The sequence below is a fragment of the Nicrophorus vespilloides genome, unplaced genomic scaffold, assembly GCF_001412225.1.
Source record: "Nicrophorus vespilloides isolate i.1.1-1 unplaced genomic scaffold, Nicve_v1.0, whole genome shotgun sequence".
Classification (NCBI taxonomy): Eukaryota; Metazoa; Arthropoda; class Insecta; order Coleoptera; family Silphidae; genus Nicrophorus; species Nicrophorus vespilloides.
The window spans coordinates 79,077-101,699 of NW_017099057.1; the positions used below are offsets into that span (position 1 = coordinate 79,077).

At 33.5% G+C, this 22,623-nt stretch overlaps 4 protein-coding genes across 5 annotated transcripts; 1 reads left to right on the forward strand and 3 right to left on the reverse strand.

Annotated features, from left to right (window-relative positions):
- Positions 1–2,785: 2,785 nt before the first annotated feature.
- LOC108563925 (enolase) lies at positions 2,786–5,366 on the reverse strand. Its single transcript, XM_017922757.1, has 5 exons — positions 5,254–5,366; positions 4,371–4,525; positions 3,937–4,310; positions 3,342–3,875; positions 2,786–3,279 (listed from the first exon to the last, which is right to left on the reverse strand). The coding sequence occupies exons 2-5, from the start codon at positions 4,492–4,494 to the stop codon at positions 3,010–3,012; spliced, it is 1,302 nt and encodes a 433-aa protein (XP_017778246.1). The 5' UTR covers positions 4,495–4,525; positions 5,254–5,366; the 3' UTR covers positions 2,786–3,009.
- Positions 5,367–5,664: 298 nt separating this feature from the next.
- Positions 5,665–7,060, reverse strand: LOC108563916 (splicing factor 3B subunit 4). Its single transcript, XM_017922733.1, has 2 exons — positions 6,887–7,060; positions 5,665–6,830 (listed from the first exon to the last, which is right to left on the reverse strand). The coding sequence occupies exons 1-2, from the start codon at positions 6,918–6,920 to the stop codon at positions 5,677–5,679; spliced, it is 1,188 nt and encodes a 395-aa protein (XP_017778222.1). The 5' UTR covers positions 6,921–7,060; the 3' UTR covers positions 5,665–5,676.
- A 305-nt stretch (positions 7,061–7,365) lies between these two features.
- On the forward strand, positions 7,366–15,425 carry LOC108563928 (arf-GAP with coiled-coil, ANK repeat and PH domain-containing protein 2). Of its 2 annotated transcripts, XM_017922764.1 has the most exons (16): positions 7,366–7,682; positions 8,116–8,232; positions 8,300–8,484; positions 9,891–10,108; positions 10,595–10,690; positions 10,803–11,008; positions 11,068–11,184; positions 11,346–11,357; positions 12,165–12,371; positions 12,425–12,531; positions 12,594–12,774; positions 12,830–13,043; positions 13,100–13,283; positions 13,340–13,503; positions 14,000–14,220; positions 14,602–15,425. In XM_017922764.1, the coding sequence occupies exons 1-16, from the start codon at positions 7,630–7,632 to the stop codon at positions 14,753–14,755; spliced, it is 2,436 nt and encodes an 811-aa protein (XP_017778253.1). In that variant the 5' UTR covers positions 7,366–7,629; the 3' UTR covers positions 14,756–15,425. The 2 variants fall into 2 exon arrangements, with proteins under 2 accessions (XP_017778253.1, XP_017778254.1); XM_017922765.1 differs by lacking the exon at positions 11,346–11,357.
- Positions 15,426–16,123: 698 nt separating this feature from the next.
- On the reverse strand, positions 16,124–19,814 carry LOC108563929. Its single transcript, XM_017922766.1, has 3 exons — positions 19,472–19,814; positions 17,441–17,547; positions 16,124–17,162 (listed from the first exon to the last, which is right to left on the reverse strand). Exons 1-3 carry the CDS (start codon positions 19,574–19,576, stop codon positions 17,054–17,056), a joined length of 321 nt encoding a protein of 106 aa, XP_017778255.1. The 5' UTR covers positions 19,577–19,814; the 3' UTR covers positions 16,124–17,053.
- Between the last annotated feature and the right edge of the window lie 2,809 nt (positions 19,815–22,623).

A 22,623-nucleotide genomic window follows, 5' to 3' on the forward strand; every position in this document is an offset into this window, starting at 1 on the left:
AAAAAAATAATAAACAAATAATTGAAGCGAAACAAAACGCGAATTGTGGAATAAATAACGTGCGTGTTCTTTGTTTCTCGCCGCGAACACGATTTGAAACGGCTTTTCGTTATTTGATGATATATATATATAGACATACATTGAAATGATACGGTTTATAAACCGATTATTTTAAAAACAATGATAAACGATTAAATTTCCACTTCTAATCGAGAAAATACATGTTTTTTGTTTGAGAAACCCTCGTATTCTAGAATTGCATGCAAATTAATATTGATCAAGTAATTAAATACTAATTATCGTCGTATTCAAGTAAAGATAATAGCAATTATTCTTCACTTAAAAGTCAATCAATATTTAGATTTTTGCCGTAGTAGTGCTGTTTTATTATTATTATTTTCCTTTTAAACAATCTGTTTCTTATTTCATAACTATATTGATAACTATATGTAACTTGCATCTGAATATTAAAAAAAGTAGATCTTATTTTTTCTTGTTCACATTGCAGTGATCGAAGGCGATTGCAAATGCTTAATTAATTAATTACAAATATCAAATCAATTATTGCTTTTTTTTTAAAATATAATTTTCGTTTTTCTTGAGGTGTTTATTTTTCGTTGATTGAAAATGTGGGTGGATGCGGATAGAGCCCCGCCCCCCGTGCACATCTATTTTAATTTTATATATTACTTTGCCTTCAAATATGTTTCATTTTTCGTTTATTATTAATAATCGGATTCTTTCTGTTTGCACTTATCATTTGTTTGTTTATATTCAATTAATTAAATATATCTTACATATGTAATCTGGCTGAATAATATCTAGATAACCGAAAATTAAAAAAAAAGAAATAAAAATATTAATAATAATTAATTAAAAAAAAGACAAAATAATAATGATATGGAAAATATTAAGAGAATGATGATGATTAGTTATCACCATCTACTTCTGGTTGGGTATGTAATTATTTCAATCAAAAAGTGTATGTTACTTTTTTTTTTACTTTTATGTGTGTATTCTTCTATCTGATATAATCCAATAGTAATTGAAAAAAAATATGTATTTGTATATTAGTCTTCTGGCCCTCATATATTTAAACAAGACGAAGCTGAAACGTATTGTATTGTGTATTAAAGGAAAACAAAAAAAATGTCACTCGTTTCGATGGGCAGCATTTTCTCTTCTCTTTGGGTGCGATTTCGTTTCGCGAGTCAATCTCTTCAAACCCATTTTAAAACACTTGTAATAGTAATTAATGAATAAAGGAAAAAAGAGTACAGAAATGCCTATTTTAGAGTGGGCCATTATAGCAAACCACATGTTTTATCTAGGATCCCTTTTATTTACCTAAGTAATTCCAATTTTAATCATTTCAGTTGCGGTTACGTGTTTTAAAACATAGTAATTTGCATAACATAACGACTTGTTAAGGAAAATAGCTTTATATTCTATCATACAGTGATTTTAAGAAATGTCGGTAATTTCAGGACCTCTCAAAATAGAAATATCGATGCTAGAATTGTTTCATACTCGATATGAAGGGTTAAATTAAGTAATTATCCTGAAAAAATTGAATGTAAGATGATGTAATAGCTCGAGTAATTCACTATAAACTAAAGGCATCGAAAAACAGTTTCTTGATTACGTAATTATTTAGGAAAAACGTCTTTCATAATTGTGGCGTGTATAGTTATTGAGATAATTGATGATTTGTGAAGACAGTCGATTTTCTTAAAAAAATGTATTCATGTTTAAATTACAGGAAATCGGAAATAGTTACAAACATGAAAGATGGCACGTTGGAAAGCCCATACATTTAGCTTTAATATGCGTGCTTACTCATATCTGTGACATGTATAGTTATTAAGAAAATTGATGATTTATGGAGACACTCGATTTCTCAAGGCTTAAAAAAGTTTTTCAAGTTTAAATTACTGGAAATGGGCAATAGTTACATATATAGCAAATAGCACGTTGGAAAGCCCATACATTTAGCTTCAATATGCGTTCTTATTCATATCTGTGACATGTGTAGTTATTAAGAAAATTGATTATTTATGGAGACACTCGATTTCTCAAGGCTTAAAAAAGTTTTTCAAGTTTAAATTACAGGAAATGGGCAATACTTACAAATATAGCAAATAGCACGTTGGAAAGCCCATACATTTAGCTTTAATTTGCGTATTTAATCATAACTGTGCCATGTATAGTTATTAAGAAAATTGATGATTTATGAAGATACTCGATTTTCCGATACTAATAATTAAGTTTTTCCAAGTTGAAAATAGTACAGCTACCCGTCATGAGATGGCGCTTATCATGATTAATTAAACGTTCATAACTAATTAGTTAAACAAGCAATCAATAAAATAATCTTACCACTAGATAGCAGTAATTAATCTTTATCTTTGAAGAAATACAAATCATTAATTATGCCGCTAATTAAGAATCTCTGATTTGAGCAGCGCCAAAACAGCTGAACTATAAACTTCGCAAGATGACCTGAAAAATAATTTAATTTCGAAATTGCAATTAGGGCCTTAATTGCAAAAAGCGGTGCTTATTACACAATAAATTATATATATTTTTTAAATTGTTAAGTAACTTTTTTTTACATAGTAGTTTTTGAGTTATCAACATTCAGACATTCTGAAAATCAAAATATCGATACTATAATCGTTTCAATCACTTTAATTTGAGTATAAGATGATGTAACATGTTTTAGGAGTTGCCGAGTAATGAACATTGCACAACTTTTGTTGCATAATAAATTGCGTAAGAGTGATGAATTTGAATACTTTATTCAACAATATATAAAGAAAATGTTATGGTCTTATTGTAATAAAAAACGTGTATATAAAATTCTTTCATATTTGCTGGATACAAGAGAAAACCATTTTCCAGATAATCAAAATTGTTGTTATGAAATCCTTCCGGCAGTTTCCTTACCATTTTGCATTTCAATAAGTGTACTTAATAATTATGTAACTGCGTTAGTAATTATTATATTTAGTTTGGTCTGCGGAATGCTGTGCCGGCGTACTTGGCCTCGGAACCAAGTTCCTCTTCGATGCGCAGAATCTGATTGTACTTGGCAAGACGCTCGGAACGGCACGGAGCTCCAGTCTTAATTTGCCCAGAGGACAATCCTACGCACAGATCGGCGATGAAGGTATCTTCGGTCTCGCCGGACCTGTGGGAGACCATGGTGCCCCAACCGTTGGCCTTGGCCAAGAGATGAGCATTGATGGACTCGGTAACGGTACCGATTTGATTCACCTAAAATTTAAATTATTTATTTAATAATAGTTTGTTATCAAATCCGCAGATAGATAATATACCTTGAGAAGGAGACAGTTGCAAGCGCCCTTGTCGATGGCCTCTTGGATGCGCTTGGGGTTGGTCACCGTCAGATCATCGCCAACGATCTGAATGGTGGTTTTCTCTGTAATTCCTGTCCAGGATTTCCAGTCATCTTGATCGAAAGGATCCTCAATGGAAACAATTGGGAAGTCCTTGATGTAACCCAAATACAAGTCGCGCAATTTCTCTGGACTATACCACTTGGTCTTATCGGATTTGGGGTTCTTGAAGTCCATATCGTATTTTCCGTTCTTGTAGAACTCGGAGGCGGCGACGTCCATGCCGATGTCGATACGTCCAGCGTAGCCGGCCTTCTTAATCGCATCCCTAATCAAAACCAAGACATCCTTTCCGTTGCTGATGTTAGGGGCGAAACCGCCCTCATCACCGACGGCGGTGGCATTCGTGCCGTACTTAGTTTTGACGACGTTCATCAGGTGATGGTACACCTCGGATCCCATCTTCATGGCCTCGGTGAAGCTGGAGGCGCCAGTTGGCAAGATCATGAATTCCTGGAATTATTCATTCAATTATTTTATCAATTCAATTGCTTGAATGCTGCTGAAATCTTACTTGCATGGCCAATTTGTTTCCGGCGTGGGAACCGCCGTTGATCACGTTGAATGCTGGTACGGGAAGGATGATATCCTTGTTTCCAGCAAGATCAGCCAAATGTCTGTAGAGAGGGATGCCTCTTTTGGCGGCACCGGCTTTAGCGTTAGCTAGAGAGACGCCGAGGATAGCGTTAGCTCCCAACTTGGACTTGTTTTCGGTGCCATCGAGTTGGATCATGAAGTCATCAATCTCGGATTGCTGGGTTACCTCCAAGTTCTGCTTGATAAGTTCAGGTGCGATGACATTGTTGATGTTGTCGATGGCGATCTTCACGGACTTGCCGTGGTAGTGAGCCTTGTCGTTGTCGCGAAGCTCAAGAGCTTCATGGACTCCTATCAACACACAAAGGTACAATTAACTTCATTCTTTTTAGATTACGTTTAATCTATTACCTGTGCTAGCGCCTGATGGTACGGCGGCTCTGAACAAACCCAAATCGGTGGTGAGATCGACCTCGACGGTTGGGTTACCGCGAGAGTCGAAAATTTGACGAGCGAAGATGGACTTGATAGGCATCTTTGATGTACTGTAGTTACGAAGAAACACTCTGTAATTAGTTAAAAACAATTTAGGAATCATTCGTACAAATGGTGATTGCGTGCGTCTATTATTAAGGTGTTTATTTTAATCCAGAATGCATGGCGCTGGGCAGCCAGCGCTAAATATTCAAAGTCAATCTGACATTTAAAGTTTATTGAATAATTTTGTAATTATTAAGTAATTATCCTTAAAAAAAACTAGATCATTACGAATATAGATAAATTGTATAAACATTGAATAGGATTTTAGATAATGATAAAGTATGTTAGGTGTCATGAAAACATGATTCTATTATCAAATAGTTATCAGCGGGTCCCGTTTCATAAAGAATTATTACCAAATCTGATCATTTTATCTAAACACAATTTAGTATATTTAAAACTCTATTAACACCCAAAATCAATTTAATTAGCAAATTTTGGGAATTCCAATTGGATTTAATTTCGTTGCGAAATGTTTGATGACACCCTTTTTCAATATACGTGACCTAACGCACGTATACGTCCTAGATTGTAAAAAAATATTATTTTGCAGGTACATTTTTCTTAATAATTAGCCTAAATATGTTTGTATTAAGGTGATTGAAGTAATATGCAAAAATTTGTTATTATCTAACAAATCAAACTCTAAGTAACTGATAATGTTTATCTGAATGAAATCAAATGTGCATATTCTAGTGGAAAACTGTATTATAGTATGGAGTATTTCAATGTAAAATAAGAATTTGTAACTTACGAAAATTTAGATTTTCTTCTTTTCAGGGAAGAAAAAAGTGGAGTGCCTATTCACAACACAACCGGCAAAATACTGATGGTTGTGTCAGTTTGTGACACTTTAGTAACCTTTGATTTTCGATGAAAGTCATCTGGAGGTCGACAAGTTTCGAGGAGATTCCAGCAGATGGATGTAGTTTATATAATTTCAAATAATACTATGTTTGAAAAGTCTGCACATTGAACAATCAATGTTTTAATTCAATATACATGTTTTTGTATCATATTGAAGTCATATATTTGTTAATTATAATTGCAATACATTTCTCAAAATATAAGTTATAGTTTTCAAGTAAATTTGAAAAACATTTGAAAATATAGAAAAAGATTCAATTGTTTTATTTTTATTTATATAAAATTTTAATTACATGAATTTGTCCGATATTTACCAATTGTTATCAGTAAATTGTGAATTTGAATCGAAGGTGGTGGGTGGAGGAGGCGGTGGACCTCTAGGTGGGAAAGGTGGTCTTCCAGCAGCACTGAAATTAGGTGGTGGTGGCCTCCAGTTTGGAGGTGGAGGTCTGTTGCTTGGTGGAGGCGGTGGTGGAAATCCGCCTGGAAACGGTGACTGTCCGGAAGGTGGTGGACCAGGAGGCGGTGGGAAGTTGCCATTACCCTGCCATGGAGGCATCATCCTAGGCGGCGGTGGTGGAACTGAGGATCCCTGAGAAGAAGGTGGCATCGGAGGTAAAGGAGGACGAAGAGGAGTGGATCCCATAGGCGGTGCACCTGGTGGAAGAGGAGGTTGAACTGGTGGTAAAGGAGGTGGTGGAATACCGGTAGGGAATGCGTTTGGTGGTGGTACAGGCGGCGGAGGAGGAGGATGCATATTTGAAGGAGTAGGCGGTGGAGGCGGCATCATTCCAGCTAAAATAACGGGCGGAGGAGGCGGAGCCATGATACCTGGAGGCATCATTCCCATTGGCGGAGCATCAGCAAACAATTGATGAGGCCTATCAGCTTGCGACAATGGATTCTGTGCTGCAAGCAAACGCTCTGCAGCAGATCCGTGCCTCTCACCCTTGGCATCCTTCTTGAAAGCATAAGACACTGATATAGGCCTATTGCACAAATACTGACCATTCATAGCCTCAATAGAAGCATCTGATGCCTCAAAACTAGCGAAATTTATGAAAGCAAACCCTTTGGAATTTCCAGTTTCAGGATCCCTCATGATTTTTGGCGTTTGCAGTATAACACCAAATGCAGAGAACGTATCATAAAGCAATTTTTCATCAACCTCTGGATCTAGGTTACCTATGAATATGTTTGCACCCACATCAAGGTTCTTCTGATGTGCAGATGCTTTATTAACTCTTATAGGTTTTCCATATAGCTTTATCATGTTCATGATTTTAATGGCATAATCTGCATCTTCTTCACCCATAAACTCAACGAAGCCATATCCCTGATGCATCATAGTGACTCGATCCTTGGGCATGTGAACATTCACCAAAGGTCCTGCTTGCACAAAGAGCTCCCACATCAAGGACTCTGTGACCTTATCATCCAAACCACCAACATATATCGTTGCATCTACACAATAACAACAATTAGTAAACAAATTCAATTGATAGGTTAGGATTACTTACCTCTGTTACGCTCGGCGATTGGACCGTTAGCCATAATTGAGAATTATGTACACACCTTGCTTAATAAATTAACATTACTTTTTAACTGAAGAAACGCGACAAACGCATTTATTTATAATAATATAACTAATACTTGTAAGCGGCTTCAAAAATAAAACGATGCATTTACGTATAACAGGTTTACCAACATATTTTGTGCGCGTATAATCTTAGTCTACTATGTTTACAGAGCTGTAATATAAGTTGCATACTCATTTTCAAAATGAAATTGATTTAGAAATTAATTAGTAAACAGTAATTTAATTAAATTAATAAATGATAATCGTTTTTTCAATATAACAAAAGTAAAAAAGTTCATAAACTTTAAATGGTTGACAAATTTGAATCTTGTATATTTACCAGTAGATGTCAACACATGCTGAAACTCCTCTCTCAGAACTTCTATTTTCTTTATTTGATAGTATAAAATCTATATCGATCTCGGTCGTATGGATAATCTGCAAAATTCTGCTGCTTTAGGATCAACCATTCTTAGGAAAATCTCCTCCAAAGTTTATACTCTGACAGCTGTCCACCTGACAGTTGACCGATTGTGTGTTGAACGTCACAAGCTTCGTTTAATGGGCTTTAATTGAAACAGTCTTCCCTTGAATAAGATGAGTCAATTTTGAGGAATTTGCGTGCCTACTATTTAGTGTTTAGTGCAGTTCGTTGTGTGTCTGGACAATTTAACTGTAATTATAATGCCTTGCAAAATCGATCTGGAGGAATGCCTCAAGGATTCGCCGAAATTCAGGTAAAACATATTTCATGTTTTCATTTTTATTATTTGTAAATAACAGTTTGTTTTGGATATGTTATGATGGAATTCCAATAAGAATCTTGTGGATAACAATCAATATGCTTCATGTACATTAAGAATATCTCTTTGTTCAATGATGGAGAGAAACAAGAGTTTGGAAAAATGAAAGTTTGTTTTAGAGAAATTCATCTCTTTATGTTTCATCTATTTTATTAATTAAGAGAAAGTGTAACTTCTATTTTTTTATCTGCTTAGAAACTGTTAATAATTTTATATATAAAAACTATCAAACTTGGTAACTAAATATTAGAGCATATTATAGATGCACTTAATTTAAGCTTTAGTTAATTGTGTTCATAGCAAAGGAATAATTGCTGCAATGGCAATTTATATTTAATTGGCTTTATTGAAATTATCCATGTTTTAGGCATACCCTGGAGGAGGAGGAATCTAGTATAGACCAATTGGAGCAGAAGCTTGAGAAGATTTTGAAGGTGTGTGGAGCCATGGTGGATTCTGGTAAAATTTACGTCTCAAATCAATGGTACATCATCCGCAAATAGCTCGCAAATAAATGTGTTCAACACAGATGATCTCCTTTTTTTCTTCAGTTCATTTGCAAACAGTTTATGGGATCTGAGCCAGCATTTCCGCGATGACTCAGTGGTCGTATCTTCGCTCAACAAGCTGATACACAGTCTCCAAGAGATGAACAGGTTCCACACTATCCTATTAGATCAGGCTTCCAGGACCATACTCAGGAATATTACGTCTTTCATTAAAAATGATATTAAAGGTAATTTTATGATAGATGGCTTGATTTAGATTTAAAAACTGTTGTTACTGATATGTTTGAATGACTCATCTAATCAGTATCAAGTTACCAGCATGTTTATGATAATTGTAAGAAACTAAACTAGTCATAGTTCAACAGTCAAAAAAAGATGTCTAGACTAATTATTTTCTGCTCATTATCTAAACATACCAAAATTATCATATCATGTACTACTTAAAAAAAAATATTAATTACAGCAACAATAATTACATTAAAGTACCATCAAGTAATTAGAATATATGCGTAAAAAAACATTACATTAATATGTAAAGAAATTCATTCATATATTTTCATTATAATGCAGTTTTATTTCATTTTTTTCTACCCACAACTTGACCTGAATTTAATATATCAACTAAAAGTATGACACATACTATTTTTGAAACATAATCGTTAATATACCAAGTGAAATTCTCTTTAAAAAAATTAGAATTAACGCATTTCGTAAAATTGGATCATAAACAAACGTAAATATAAAGAAAATCCTTATCAAATTCTGTGGTTAATACCTTATTGTATTGTGTAATTGTTATTATTAGAATTTGATTATGATTTTGTAGACATTTCAAATAACTAAATATAATAAGAAAAAAAAATACACTTATATTATTTAAGCAGGAAGAAAATCATTGAAGTAGAAACGCCGCTCGCTCTCTTTGTTTATTATTATTTTTGGTTATCAAATAGAATTCGTGCATAACGATTTCTTTCAATTTAATACAAATATACACATTGTACATGTTCTTTTAAAGTTAATATAATTGTTAAAAGTTTGTTTATAAAAGTAAGGAAAATATGCGTCTGCTTCTTAAACTGCGAACGTATTCTTGAGAATTAAGTAAGCTATTTCCGAGTGTAAACATGACATAAGTGTTTACATTCCAAAATTAAACAAGTAATGTTTAGAAAAAAAAACACTTTGATACCGGTTATTCTTACATGAAAAATATGTATTTGTAAGAAATAATGTAAAAGTATTATACAAATTTTATTAATTGCATTTTTCTAATTATCTAATATTTGATGATGGACTCCAGCAAATGTAGAAAGTCTAGGATGTAAAATTAGTAAATAACATGTATTTATGTCATTTTAAAAAAAAATTATTCAAATTTGATGGATCCAGGTCAGGTTTGAAAATTCCTGCTTAATTTTCAAACTTTAACAAATTCGTTAATTTTATCTCGAGGAATATAATATAATTAACTTATTAATTAATTACTTATAACTGCTAGTTATAATGAATCTATTTATAATAAAGTTCAATTGCAAAATTATTATAAGGGGAAAATAATAATCTTGAATTTATAATTTTCGTGTTTATTTTAAAGGGAAGGATTTCGAGTAAATTTGTTTATGTTGATCAGGTGCCAAGGACTCTAAACAGCACTTCGAGAAGATCTCGATCGAGCTGGACAGTACTTTGGTGAGGAACAGCCAGACTGCGAAAAGCAAGTTGCAAGAAGTGGAGGAGGTCCAGAATATATTGATGGCGACGCGAGCGTGCTTCGGCCATCAGGCCTTGAACTACGTCAACTGCATCAGTGTGCTGCAAACCAGGAAGCGCCACGAAATACTGAGCACGGTAAGTAACAAGAAACAGTAGTAGTATTATTATCATCATCATCATGATCATATCAGAGACGCGGAAGGAAAACGCAAGACGGTCATGCTTCGGCAGAGCTATTGATCAATTTGAGAAGTGACGCATCAACTGCAAATCAATAATTCGCTGGACACATAGCTTTCGCATGCAACTTACGATGATGATAACATGGACTTTTTTTTTAACTAGCGTTAAATTATCAAATAAAAGTAGCGAGTTTATCTGAATATCGCCTAGATAAAGCATTGAATATGAATAATATAGAGACTTTTTATAGTTAATTAATTAAAGTCGCTGATGAGTAACTGCGATGTTGCGTCATTAGAAGTCGAGGGTTCATGAAATGTGGTATCGGCGTATCGAACAAATTTCAAATTACCTTGTGATTTATAAATAATTCCTCGGGCCTATATCGATTTCTCCCCATGGCATAATTTTTGTTTTCTGTCTGCTTCAATTTTCCAGTTACTTTCTTATATGCACGCCTGCACAACGTACTACCACCAAGGCTCCGATCTGTGCGGCGATTTGGAGAGCTTTTTCAAAGTGCTCGCCGACGAGGTAATCCCAATTCCGCGACTACACTCCTGTCGCGAACTGACGTTTCGCAACAAATGCTTTCGTCACACTTCATTATATTAATTTTTCTTCTCTTGCATAACTACAATTTTAGATCGGCGATATGCGAGAGGACACAGCCAAGGTGGAGAAGGAGCTGGAGAACCGGCACAGCATCGTGATCAACATAGACAAGGTGCAGTTTGGTACGGGCAGGAGCAAACCCATCATGGAAGGGTACCTCTTCAAGAGGACTTCGAATGCCTTCAAGTCGTGGCACAGACGGTGGTTCTGCTTGCATGACAATAAGCTAGTTTATAGGTAAAGCGTGTCTCGTATCAAATCTTGTTGATCTTCTAAATTGTATTTCTTGTTTGAAGGAAGCGGACTGGGGAGGAGAATTTCACCATCATGGAAGATGATCTGCGTTTGTGCACGGTGAAACCCGTTTTGGAAGGCGAACGACGATTCTGCTTCGAAGTGCTCTCACCTTCCAAGTAAGTCCGCAACTTGATTAATTGTCCAATAATCTCACATGTACACACTCACACACAAAATATATAAATAAATCTACACACTGAACAACAGACGATATCCTTAATAATTCTTGGTTTTTCTTTCTGTTTGCATTGAATTATTGTTGTTGTTGCTAATGGAGGAGCGACAAAAGGTGAGTCGTTTCTTTTTAAGTCAATGCTCTACCGAAGGTAATTACCGAATTTAGTGTGAGGTCCTGTTCTTGTTTCGCTTCTTTTTCGTAATTTGTTTTCCTTTTGGGTTTTATTTAATTCGTTTTGTTTGTGTCGAAGGCACGTTAATTATATTATGCGCGAGGGGAATAACGTGTTCGCGACTTCTAGCTTCCAAAATCGATATTTACGTAATTTGAAAGCATTTGCATACGGCAGTGGGAGGAAAAATGCAACAATACTAGTTCACTTCGAAAGTCAACCAGGATTAATTTATTTAAAATTATTATTGCACGCCAATGTCAGCGTGGTTTTCTGTATTAATTTATTAATTGCATGCCAGGTGTTCATTGGCTTTGATGATCCAAGTATGGAAGACAGAGAATTCTTAGAAAATCAATGCAAAAATGTAGCATACAAACATTTATAAATATGATTGTTGATTAGTAGTCTTTCACTAACATAGACGTGCCAATTAACTTGTAGTTGAACAAGTACTTGACATATAAGAAAATCACATGAATTTGTGAAACAAGCTTTGTACCAATAATTAATTATATTTAGAAAACTAAACATACAATTATGTAAAAAAATATAAACCAATTAGATCGATTTTGTTGCTACCTGTAAACAAGTTTTGTTTGTTATAAGTAAATTTCGTATGTCGCAAATTTTTTTACATTTGTGACAAACGAATTTTACAGCTTCGTTGATTGTTGTTTGTTAACATTTAACTACAGAACTTTGGTATTTTTTGAGGCAACATTTTTATATCAAATACGTTGTAGGAGTCACATGTTACAAGCGGATTCGAAGGAAATGTTCGATGCGTGGATTGCAGCTCTTCAAAAGGGAATTGGAGCTGCCATCCAGAGAATACACAGTGATAGCATGGATAGCGATGATAATAGGCAAAGTTCTACGTCGGCTTTAAGCAGTTTGAGTATTCTCAATGGAAATATTGATGGTAAAACAGAGAAAACAAGAAAAATGAGGTAATTTATAATAACGATTTTGTTGAGCTTCTTCGTAAATATTGTTTTTTTAGAATGTGGGACCAAATGGCGAAGATACCAGGAAATAATTATTGCTGCGACTGCGGCAGTCCTAAACCCAAATGGGCGAGCATCAACTTGGGTATTACGCTGTGCATAGGTGAGGATATTAGGTTTCTTCAGCAAAGTGCTAAGTTTTTAATGGCTCGTTTCATTATGCAGATTGTTCGGGAGTTCATCGGAGCCTCGGTGTTCATTACAGCAAAGTGAGATCACTGACTTTGGATGACTGGGAGCCGGAAATAATCAAAGTTATGGCCGAGCTCGGAAACGCCGTCGTGAACAAAGTTTACGAGGCAAATGTACCGGAGAATGCAGTCCGCGCGACTCTAAACTGCACGGGGTGTGTACGCAAATACTATTACGTCTTTAAGTTTATTGACTTTTGTTTTGGGTAGGCTAATTAGGGAATCCTGGATCAAGGATAAGTACGTGGAGAAGCGGTTCGTGAAGAAGGAGATTCTCGAATTTCCAACGCTGAGGTCTTCCAGGCTCACTGACATTAGGAAGTGGAGCGTGAGGAAGCTCAGGAGACGGCCGCGAAGCGTCGATGCTAAAAAGAGCAAGCGCTTTACGCAGTCAAATGAAGAAGTGAATCGACTTAAAAGCGCCGTAAGATCGAATGTTTGCAAAAAAAAATCAACATTTTAATGATTCAATTATTTCAGGATGATGATTCCGGTGTTAAGGTCGAGGCTATTAACGATTCGGATAGTAGCGACGCTTCCAGGAGGAACAGTCATTCCAGTGTTTTGCTCTTTGGTGGAGAATTCGAGAAGCAACCTTTGGACAGCGGTTTAGATTTTAGCTCGGATCAGGATTCTACTGGAGGAGAGGATGACGAAGCTTTAGGTTTGTCAGTTTAAAACAAAATGGTTATATTAATTTTGATTAGTTGTAAATCGCAGAGGAAGAAGATATTGCAAAGTTTCATCCCAATCTTCTGCTATACAAGGCGGCTGCCGCGCATAATTTGCCCGTGATGTGCGAGGCTTTGGCACTTGGCGCAGATAAGCATTGGACCAATGAGGAAGATCTGCACAGGAGTCACATTCATCAAGCTATTTTAAGCGTAAGTTTCTCTACATTATTTACTTTAACTACGAACACATGATGATACATTTAAATCTATAATGGTTTTAAATTTGCATTCAATTCATAAAACTAATTAAATTATTGGTAATATTGAAATAATGTTGAATGCAATTTTTCAATTATCCAATACTAAGAGAAGGAAGGATAAAAGGAGGGAAGGTTAATAATTAGGTCAATGTCTTCTCTTGTCTTTGCACGAGATTCGTGTGTGCGGTATGGATGTGAGAAGTTGTCAATATTTTATTTTCTTCATCTTATGGATAAAAGTACAGTTGTTTATTGTAGCACTACATTAAAGATGATTGATGAGATGTTGTTGTTCGGTTGATCTTATTCTATTTATTTAGCAGAAAATAATTTACTTGTTGTATTATTCCAGTATAAATCTTATATATTACAATTATACAATTTTTCGGTTTAACAGTTCAAACATAAGAATTTTGTAAGATAATGTTTGTATTTCTTTGTTGTAGGGTTCTGTGATGGCTCTGGCGTATTTACTGATAAACGGTGTGAAAATCAACCTGCAGGATATGCACGGCTGGACGGCCCTTCACCTCGCAACCCACAAGGGTCACACGGCTCAAGTCTGCCTCCTGCTGAAGCATAGGGCCAACCAGCATTTGCCCAACAACGAAGGTTCTCTTCCGATCGCCATAGCAGAGCTGAAAGAAAACGCCGATATCGTGACACTGTAAGCCATCTTCTTCGTGCTACAAAGTAACTTTCCTCTCTCACACACAAATCCATTTGATTTGCGTCAACCGTTCCGCGAATTGTATAACGAATGATAATGGCGAGATAAGGCGCGCGAGAAAAACACCCGCGAATTATTTATAAATCGTTTTTACGTTTTTATCATCGGCATTGATTAATTAACTACATATTATGACACTTACTAAGAGTGTGTACCATTGTGTAGCATAGAGCTCCTCCTTATCGTAAAGCGCGGTGTTATTGTTTTTGTCGCAATTCATTCATGATGATGCCCCTCTATCACTGATAGCAGACAGAGCGTTGTGAAAATAAGTGTACATATGAATGGAATGCAATTATTTATGTTTGATTGTCGCAGGTTGAGGTTGGCCCGTCTCAATGATGAGATGAAGGAGTCGGAACTGGGAGCTAGCGGCGACGATACCTTCAACGATGTCGTCCGCGACTTCTCGCAGATGGCCTGCACCCATCCTGAGCGTCTACAGAGGAATTCCAGGATCGAGGCCGAATGATCAGCCGAAACTTTAATCCAACGATTAAATCTCCCTCGAATAGAATAACCGATGATACTTATTATTACTGATATAAATATATTTTATATATGTATTTATATATACATATATATAATACATAGTCCGCTTTCTGGGGGGAACTCGCGCTTCGCTTCTTAAAAACGCAATCGATGCGACCTCAATATATTTTTCGAACGAGCAATTCTTACAGGGTTCCAACGATCACAGGGCGAGAGATTCTCTTTCTTGTACCATTCATTTATATTCCGTTACGAAATTCTCTTAAATTGAATCCGCCTGTGATATATATTTATATAGAGAGATATTTGTAATTTTATTTGTATATTATTAATTTCTGTTTATTATTCTTTTTTTTAATTATATTAAGTTTATATTAAACGAAAAAAAAATATTTGCTCAAATCGGGATGGAATTTGTTGGGTATTCAGTGTAGAAGAAAGCACTCGCAATTCCAAACGCTTATAATTCGAACTTTTAAACATAGAAGAAATTACTTTTCCAAACGACGAAAGCTTCTTTTTTATTTGTAAATTCCCCGTAAAAACGTTGATATTGATGTGGCTTACGTGTGCATTCGTTTGTCGCACACTTCTTATTAATTATTATTTTTTTTTTGGTAACGTTAATTTTTATATCTACATATATTATTATTATATTTGAAACATATTTAAAATTGTTATTGGACTCAACGTGAAAGATAAAATGCTTTTTATACTGTTTTAATCTTATTGTATATTTATTTTAGTTGATTATTACATTTGTCTAATTGCTTTATTTCAATATTGATTATCGATAATCAATATTTAATAATTTACATGATGTATTAATTGATTAAAACGTTTTCTTTTTAAACAGTTACCGATTATATTAAGTAATATATACAATATTTTACAATGTACACATTTTTGTTTACGATTTATTGTCTTAGAAATGTTTCCATTTTAATTATATATATTATTTTTTTTATTATTATTTAATAAACATTCCAATATATTATATTGATTTTTCGTATTTCATTTCCATAATATTATTTAGTACACTAAATACATTTATTCCATTATATAAGAGATGCACTTAAATGTATATGATGAAATATTCTAAGTATTTTTTTTTGTTATTTCAAATAAATACATTAAAAAAGTGCTTTTGAAAACCAACTAAAATTTCAGACATTAATTTTTTGGAAATTTGTGTTGTAATGAATTTAGTTTAAAGTGATATAGATTTTTGTAATTCCTGAAGAAGTAATTATGGAATTAATTCAGCAAAATATGTTTAACAAGAAGGGAAGAGTTGTGAGAGGATTGGGTTTGCAATGAAGAAGTGTGGATAAAAAAACAAATGTTGTTTATATTGTTGAGGTGTTTTATCGTACTTCTTTTATTTTAACGACGTCTTTGCGTCACTCTTAATACAAAATAAATAGTTATAATTAGTGAGCCCTATCTAGCGAACATCTAAATGCGATTATTATAAAAGAGAAGAAATAACGAAACAATCGTTGCGTTGGGCACAAGGTGTTTAAGTGCACACATTTATATAAGAACGTGTAAACAAACAATAATAATCTAAGGAAAACCTACGTAAACGAAGAGCTAGAAATCTACGCGTTAAACGAAATCAGGCATCTGTAAAGTATATTATGAAATGATAAAAGTACGCGACTAAAGTGAGAGACAGATAGAAATAAAATTAAAAAAATAAAACATCAATTAAAATACTGATAAACAAGAAAACCGTTTTGAATCCCGGATGGATTTCGAATAAAGCATTTTGTGGTCAGCAATGTCAACTATAATCTGAATCGAAATAAGTAATTTTGGCGTGGCGCGAAAACTGTCTTTGGAAAAATCTGCGTACGTTTAAAATAAGTTCGACTTTGTTTTGTAATTAAAAAAAAAGAGAGAAAATAATATAATTAAAGAAATAAAGAAACATGCAGAAATAATAATAATAATAATTTAAAAACAAGGAAAGAAAAATATAAGAAAATATTAGTAACAAAGAAAATATTGTTAGTTAACTTTAAACACTCCACTCGATTATCAATAAATAATTTTTGTATTTGGTTTTCTTTTGGATTGTCGATTTTTTTAAAAACGTCGCTGTTTCCTAAGGTTTTCGCGCTCTGATTTTCTTTTACATTCGTGTGCGTGTGTATTTTTGTATGTATTCGTGAGTGTGTTGATGCTTTAACAGCTAGTGTGTATAAATATTAAAAGTATCGCTTTAGTAGTTTTACAACGAAAACAAATGTGCGATCCCTGATCTCCTATTTTATAACTGGATTTTGGAGGCGTCCGGATCTCTGCATCTGTAAACGTAGGCGTTCACGGAGATGTCATCATCGGTGCGGATGCACTTCTTGTGCTTCGGACACTCGCATCTGGAAAATTGAAGAAGAGTGATATTTTAGAAAGAGATTTGTTGTTGTTATTATTGTCGATTCCATGGAATTTCGAGAGACTGTGAGTGTGTTTTGTAATTGTCGAAGACACTCTAAGGTCATCAGTGTGTATGTGTGTTCCCCGACGCAAATAACATTATTTTTACCATTGATTTATCGCAATAATGTAAACACAACCGACACATCAATAGTCGCGAAACGCAGAAAAACCTTGTTTGCGTTTTCACAAGAATACGAAACGAACGCGTCGAACTCACCGATTCCTCATGAAGTAGTCGATCTCCCTGCTGAACCTGTGATACACTGCCCATCCGCAGGGCGTGTTCTTCAGGCAGGATTCCACTTCACCATTGGCATCTTCGATCTGCAAAAAAAAGACATCTCAATGAACAAATTATTTCATTTAACCAAATTAGTTTCTTCAACTGCACGCATACGCACACGTTTCTGTTTTATAAACAAAAATTATCAAAATTGTAGTTGAAATTTCCCTTCTGTCGTAATTCCATGTTTATTAAATCAAACATAAATATTTTCTATACCAAAAATAAAATTACTATTTACAAACATCAAAGTCTTAGCTAAGTTGTTTTAGTAGAATTATTTTGATGCGTGATGAAACAAACATATTTAGAACAAAGTGTTAATTAATTTCAAATAAATTAAAGAAAAAGACCAAATTATTTCCTTAATATTAACAAACACATCTAAATTAAGTAAACGATTTTAAAATGAATCTAAATTATAAATTCCTACAAAATGAATATTGGATTGTACGAATGTAAATTGTTTTTTTTTTGCGAAGAGCGCAATGAAATTGAATGAGAAGTCGGAAGGGATGTTCTTTTCGCATTCAGTTTCACTGCTATGTTATGTTAATTTTAATGGCCGTTAGATTGGAAGTTGCGCGTTTTTAATGAAGTCTAGCTGCAGTAAATTACGTTTCCGTTAATTATTTCCGACGCGTCGCCAAGTGGAAAGAGTTTGCATATTTGCATAATCATTATTCATAAGCCCTTTCACGTTTCTTTTTTTTCTTCTTCGCCGCACCGACAGAGATCGGACAACATTGAAATTGCTTTTCGCCGTTGTCGACCAAAAGACTGATTTGCTTATCGAATCGTGCATATGATGATTATCAAATGATTATTGCAAAAATTCAGATGTGTCATCATGAAAATACGTAGATTTTGTTTAAATTTCTACAATATTTTATATAGATTTAAATTTTATCAGTTCCAAAGAAATATATAGATTTGATTCAATAAAAAGTTTTGATAAAAAGTGAGAAATATTAATAGAAATTCGATTAGATATTTTTATTTAGTCGAATCTTAGGTGTGTATTATTTGTACACAGATTATATCATTAATTACATGAATAATTTACATATTTTTTTTTTGTATTTTGTTAATGAACTGTTGTTAATTATGAAATCGTTATTGCAGTTATTTGTATAATGAACGATTAGGAAAGTTGAATGAGTTGAACAAATATATAGCTGGGGCTGCTGAGGAAACCCTCGTACTTATTCGGGTGACCAGTCTTGTGAATTGGATGGAACAGAATGCAGTTGCACATGAAAGGAGGAGTACAAGTAATTCGTATGCACAAACGCATATTAGAGTTTCCTACCCTAACTATAATGAAATGTTAACCTTGAATTATGCTGCAACTGCTTTTTCGTTCTTTTCTTTTTCCTCTTGGTGCCCTTATTACGCGTTATATAAATGCATACTGCTTCAATTCTTGTTTTTTTAAGTTGCAAATTACATACAACCAATTAAATTCAATAAATTACATATAAAAACAATTACTTATTGAAATTTCATTTTGTTTAACTTAATTAGTTAGAAAATCAATTTATTAAATTAATATAATATTAAAAACATATAATGTTTACAGCTTACGGCGATTTAAATGGTACAAATTATTATATAATAATTATTCTAATTCAGAAATATACTTTTATTATTTTCAATATTGATTGGATTTGGATTATAAAGTTCATAAATAAAGATAATAATTAAGTAATTTGTTATTAATTTTGATGATATTTAAACTTTATGTTTAAATTATAAAGTAAAATTTTAAAATATGTAGGTTTCGTTTGAAAAATAACGTTTGATTTTATAGAATGATTCGAATAAATAAAATTGATAACTTTTTGTAAAGTTGCAATAAAATAAAAAAAACTTGAAGAAGAAAGTTTTGAAGATATTTGTTTAACAACTATTTTGAAAGTTGTTTTAAGTAATTTAGATGATGGTTGTTTTTTTTTTTTTTACCTTTCCAGGAAGCCTGGATGCGTCCACTCCCGATGGAAGGGCGACGGTGAGGAGCAGAAGGACGGCGGTTGCCGCGCAAATTCTGATAGCTTTCCCAAAGATCATCTCGCAAAATCACATCGGTGGCAAAATCACCGGAATCTGTGTCGAGAAAGGGTTGTTGGGTGTTTGGACACTTTTTTTTTACGATCGAAGAGTGGTGGATGGACGGTGGTTCGTTCGTTGGGCTATTTCTGGTGGTGGTTGGCCTTTGTCGGTGCTCGAAGCTGATCACCACCGTGGTTGACGGAGACTGGAGTCGATGAAGAAGCACGTGGTTATATGTGATCGGCATTCATCCTGTGCTGCCCCTTTATAAGAAAAGGCCGCGGCGCGTCGGAAATGCGCGCGCCCCGAAACGACGACGACGGCGTCCGCCCCCGGATTTCCCCCGCGGATCCACCGCCAACAGCAGATGAAAAACAAACAAAGAACTGCAGCAACAACAACATCAACAACAAAATGAGACCAGAAATATTCAACGACGACTGATAATGCATTTAATATATATCTCTTTGCTCTGCAATTCACACGAAATGGTGGATTCTGTACGAGAATTCAAAACACAAGCAATTCTTACATATTTATGGAATTAATGTTATTGTTTTCATATTATAATAGTCTGTATTCATTAGACGTTAAACCTCCTAACTTATCATAAAGTTGCACCAAGATTACAAGTAAATACCAAAAAAATATTTCAAATTTTTCTCTATATTATTTTTTCAAGTATGCAATTTTGTATGAACTTCACGAAATAACTTAAAATGTTTACATAAAATTTACTAAATCAATTATTTAACGTAGTTTACACTTTTAAGAAAACATACTACAAGTTTAGAAGAATTGAAATGTATATAGTTAAAACTTATCAACTTTTAATTGAAAATGTATTTAAAAATATTCTAAATTTATTAATTTGTATCTAGATTGTTAAAATTTCTCCATTCATTGTTGAGACGTTATTTATTTTTATAATAAAAGTATGATGGAATATTGCAATTCGACTGTAATATACCGTAATAAGGATGTAATTGTGTCCAATTATTGGACACGTTATTTCGTGTTGGTCAATTGCAAATATAGCATAATTTAGCAAAAAAAAAGTATACAAGAAATATTATAACATTATAAAACATTTGCAATATATTTCGATATTTTCGATAGTCGGAATTAGGGCTAATACAAATTAATAAAATTGTTATTTATTATAGAATTAATTTATTAACAAATCGTTTATTTTTTAATCTAAAATTATGTAATTTTCTTGCTTAGTTCTTGTATTTAATTAATATTAACTTAATGAGTATAGAATAATTGAACTTTATTTTACTTTCAATTTAAATCCTGAATAAAAAGAACCAACGGCTATTATTCAATGTCTTGTGATTTGCGCAAACCACTTGTTAAATTGACACAAACGCAATACGTAAGAGTAAAGAGTTACGTGACCATAAGTGCATTCCATGCAAGTGCACCAATTGCGAGAAAAACCGTATAATTACAATTGAGCCGAAGACCGGACCAGACTGTTTGGTGTCTCGTACATTCATCAACGTATTACAATGTTGCATCACGCACGAAAATTGCATTCTAAATAAAGGTATCATAATTATTATTAATACAATATTTGCTAATAAATTGAATTTCCCACTATTTACAATCGGATTAGAATTGTTATGTAAATATTATAATTTCCATTCGGCTAATTAAGTTAAAGTACATTTTCGAAACAACAATTTCCACTTGTTTACCAGATTTGGCAATAATTATACAAATATTTACCGGACCTTCCAAATATAAACGCACGATAAATTCGTTCGGGAAAACATTTGTCGTCTTTTCACTTTGATTTTGATTTGTTTCAATTGGATCGGCGCATTTCATGATAAAATAAAATATGTAGAACATTGTACAAATATTTCAAATTCATTATTTTCAAATAATTTAAACTTAATACTTAAGTCATTGAGTTGTTTGCAATGTATAAAATATAAACTAAAGTAATTAAAAGTTCAAAGTAATTGTTAACTTCGAATGGAATGAAACCTGCAAAGTTTCAGGAAAACCCACTGTTTGTCCCAAGAGTTTTCTTGTTTGCTATAAGTTGGAGAAGACAGAAAAAATAAATTGAATTTTAGTTGATCCGAGGAAAACATTATATGTTTTTAATATTATATTAATTTAATAAATTGATTTTCTAACTAATTTATAATTTATTGAATTAAATTGGTTGTACTTTCTGTTCTTTGATGAATTATTACCATAGTTTCGAATCTATGTAATAATGGATGAAAAGGAAGAGCGTTTGAGTAATTGCATTTGCTCCTCGGCAACAGAAGTGCGTGAATACGAGGAGAGGAGTACTAAAAATATATATGTATACACTATGATCTGCGAAGTAGTTAAGAGGTATAGCATTTCAGTCGTTATTTAATTTAATGTTATCTTATGATCGGTCATTAAGTGCAAGTAAATGTTGAAGAGAGATTTATTTCAGGAGGATGGATGGATGGAAGCAATCTTCGATCGTTAAATAATTACATAGGATTTTCGCATACTGGACACAGACGGAAAGCCGGCCTCGGTGTTTATCTTAAATATCCGTTTCACGCATTCTCAGGATCATCATCATCATCATCATTATAATTTCGACATTCTGTTATGCTTCTTCCTTTCATCGCTCGAAACCTCCTTCCGATATTGCAATTGCGGTGCACTCTTTCTGTTTGTTATTTATTCTTTTTTAATCGCAAGAAGTTACATTCATTATGAGTCTCATACAATGTTGCGGCTACATTTCACTCGTGCGTTTTACGAGCAGACAACTCGATCTGCATTCACGTATGTATAAAACCAAGCGAGATATTATTTTGATTTAAAAAAAAAAATGCACTTCAAGAGAATCTTTTATTTTTCCAATTGAGTATACAAGAAAAAATATGCAATTTAGCTTTTTACAGCTTTATTCATTGCAATTCAGTATAATACGTACAAATAAGCTACTTAGTAAGTTGTTAATAATTGCATTTTGTATTCATTAATTAAGTCAAAAGTTTTGAAGTAACAATAGTTAAAAACTTTGCATATTTACACACATTTTTCAGAGATTT

Excerpts from the sequence above, each read along its gene's own strand:
- LOC108563925 (XM_017922757.1), bottom strand. The coding sequence starts at position 4,494 with ATGCCTATCAAGTCCATCTTCGCTCGTCAAATTTTCGACTCTCGCGGT. Across the intron at positions 3,876-3,936 it reads GAAACAAATTGGCCATGCAA|GAATTCATGATCTTGCCAAC; the intron begins GTAAGATTTCAG and ends GAATAATTCCAG. Across the intron at positions 3,280-3,341 it reads GCAACTGTCTCCTTCTCAAG|GTGAATCAAATCGGTACCGT; the intron begins GTATATTATCTA and ends TTTAAATTTTAG.
- LOC108563916 (XM_017922733.1), bottom strand. The coding sequence starts at position 6,920 with ATGGCTAACGGTCCAATCGCCGAGCGTAACAGAG. Across the intron at positions 6,831-6,886 it reads AATCGCCGAGCGTAACAGAG|ATGCAACGATATATGTTGGT; the intron begins GTAAGTAATCCT and ends GTTATTGTGTAG.
- LOC108563928 (XM_017922764.1), top strand. The coding sequence starts at position 7,630 with ATGCCTTGCAAAATCGATCTGGAGGAATGCCTCAAGGATTCGCCGAAA. Across the intron at positions 8,233-8,299 it reads ATTTACGTCTCAAATCAATG|TTCATTTGCAAACAGTTTAT; the intron begins GTACATCATCCG and ends TTTTTTCTTCAG. Across the intron at positions 14,221-14,601 it reads AACGCCGATATCGTGACACT|GTTGAGGTTGGCCCGTCTCA; the intron begins GTAAGCCATCTT and ends TGATTGTCGCAG.
- LOC108563929 (XM_017922766.1), bottom strand. The coding sequence starts at position 19,576 with ATGATCTTTGGGAAAGCTATCAGAATTTGCGCGGCAACCGCCGTCCTT. Across the intron at positions 17,548-19,471 it reads CATCCAGGCTTCCTGGAAAG|ATCGAAGATGCCAATGGTGA; the intron begins GTAAAAAAAAAA and ends TTTTTTTTGCAG. Across the intron at positions 17,163-17,440 it reads GACTACTTCATGAGGAATCG|ATGCGAGTGTCCGAAGCACA; the intron begins GTGAGTTCGACG and ends TCAATTTTCCAG.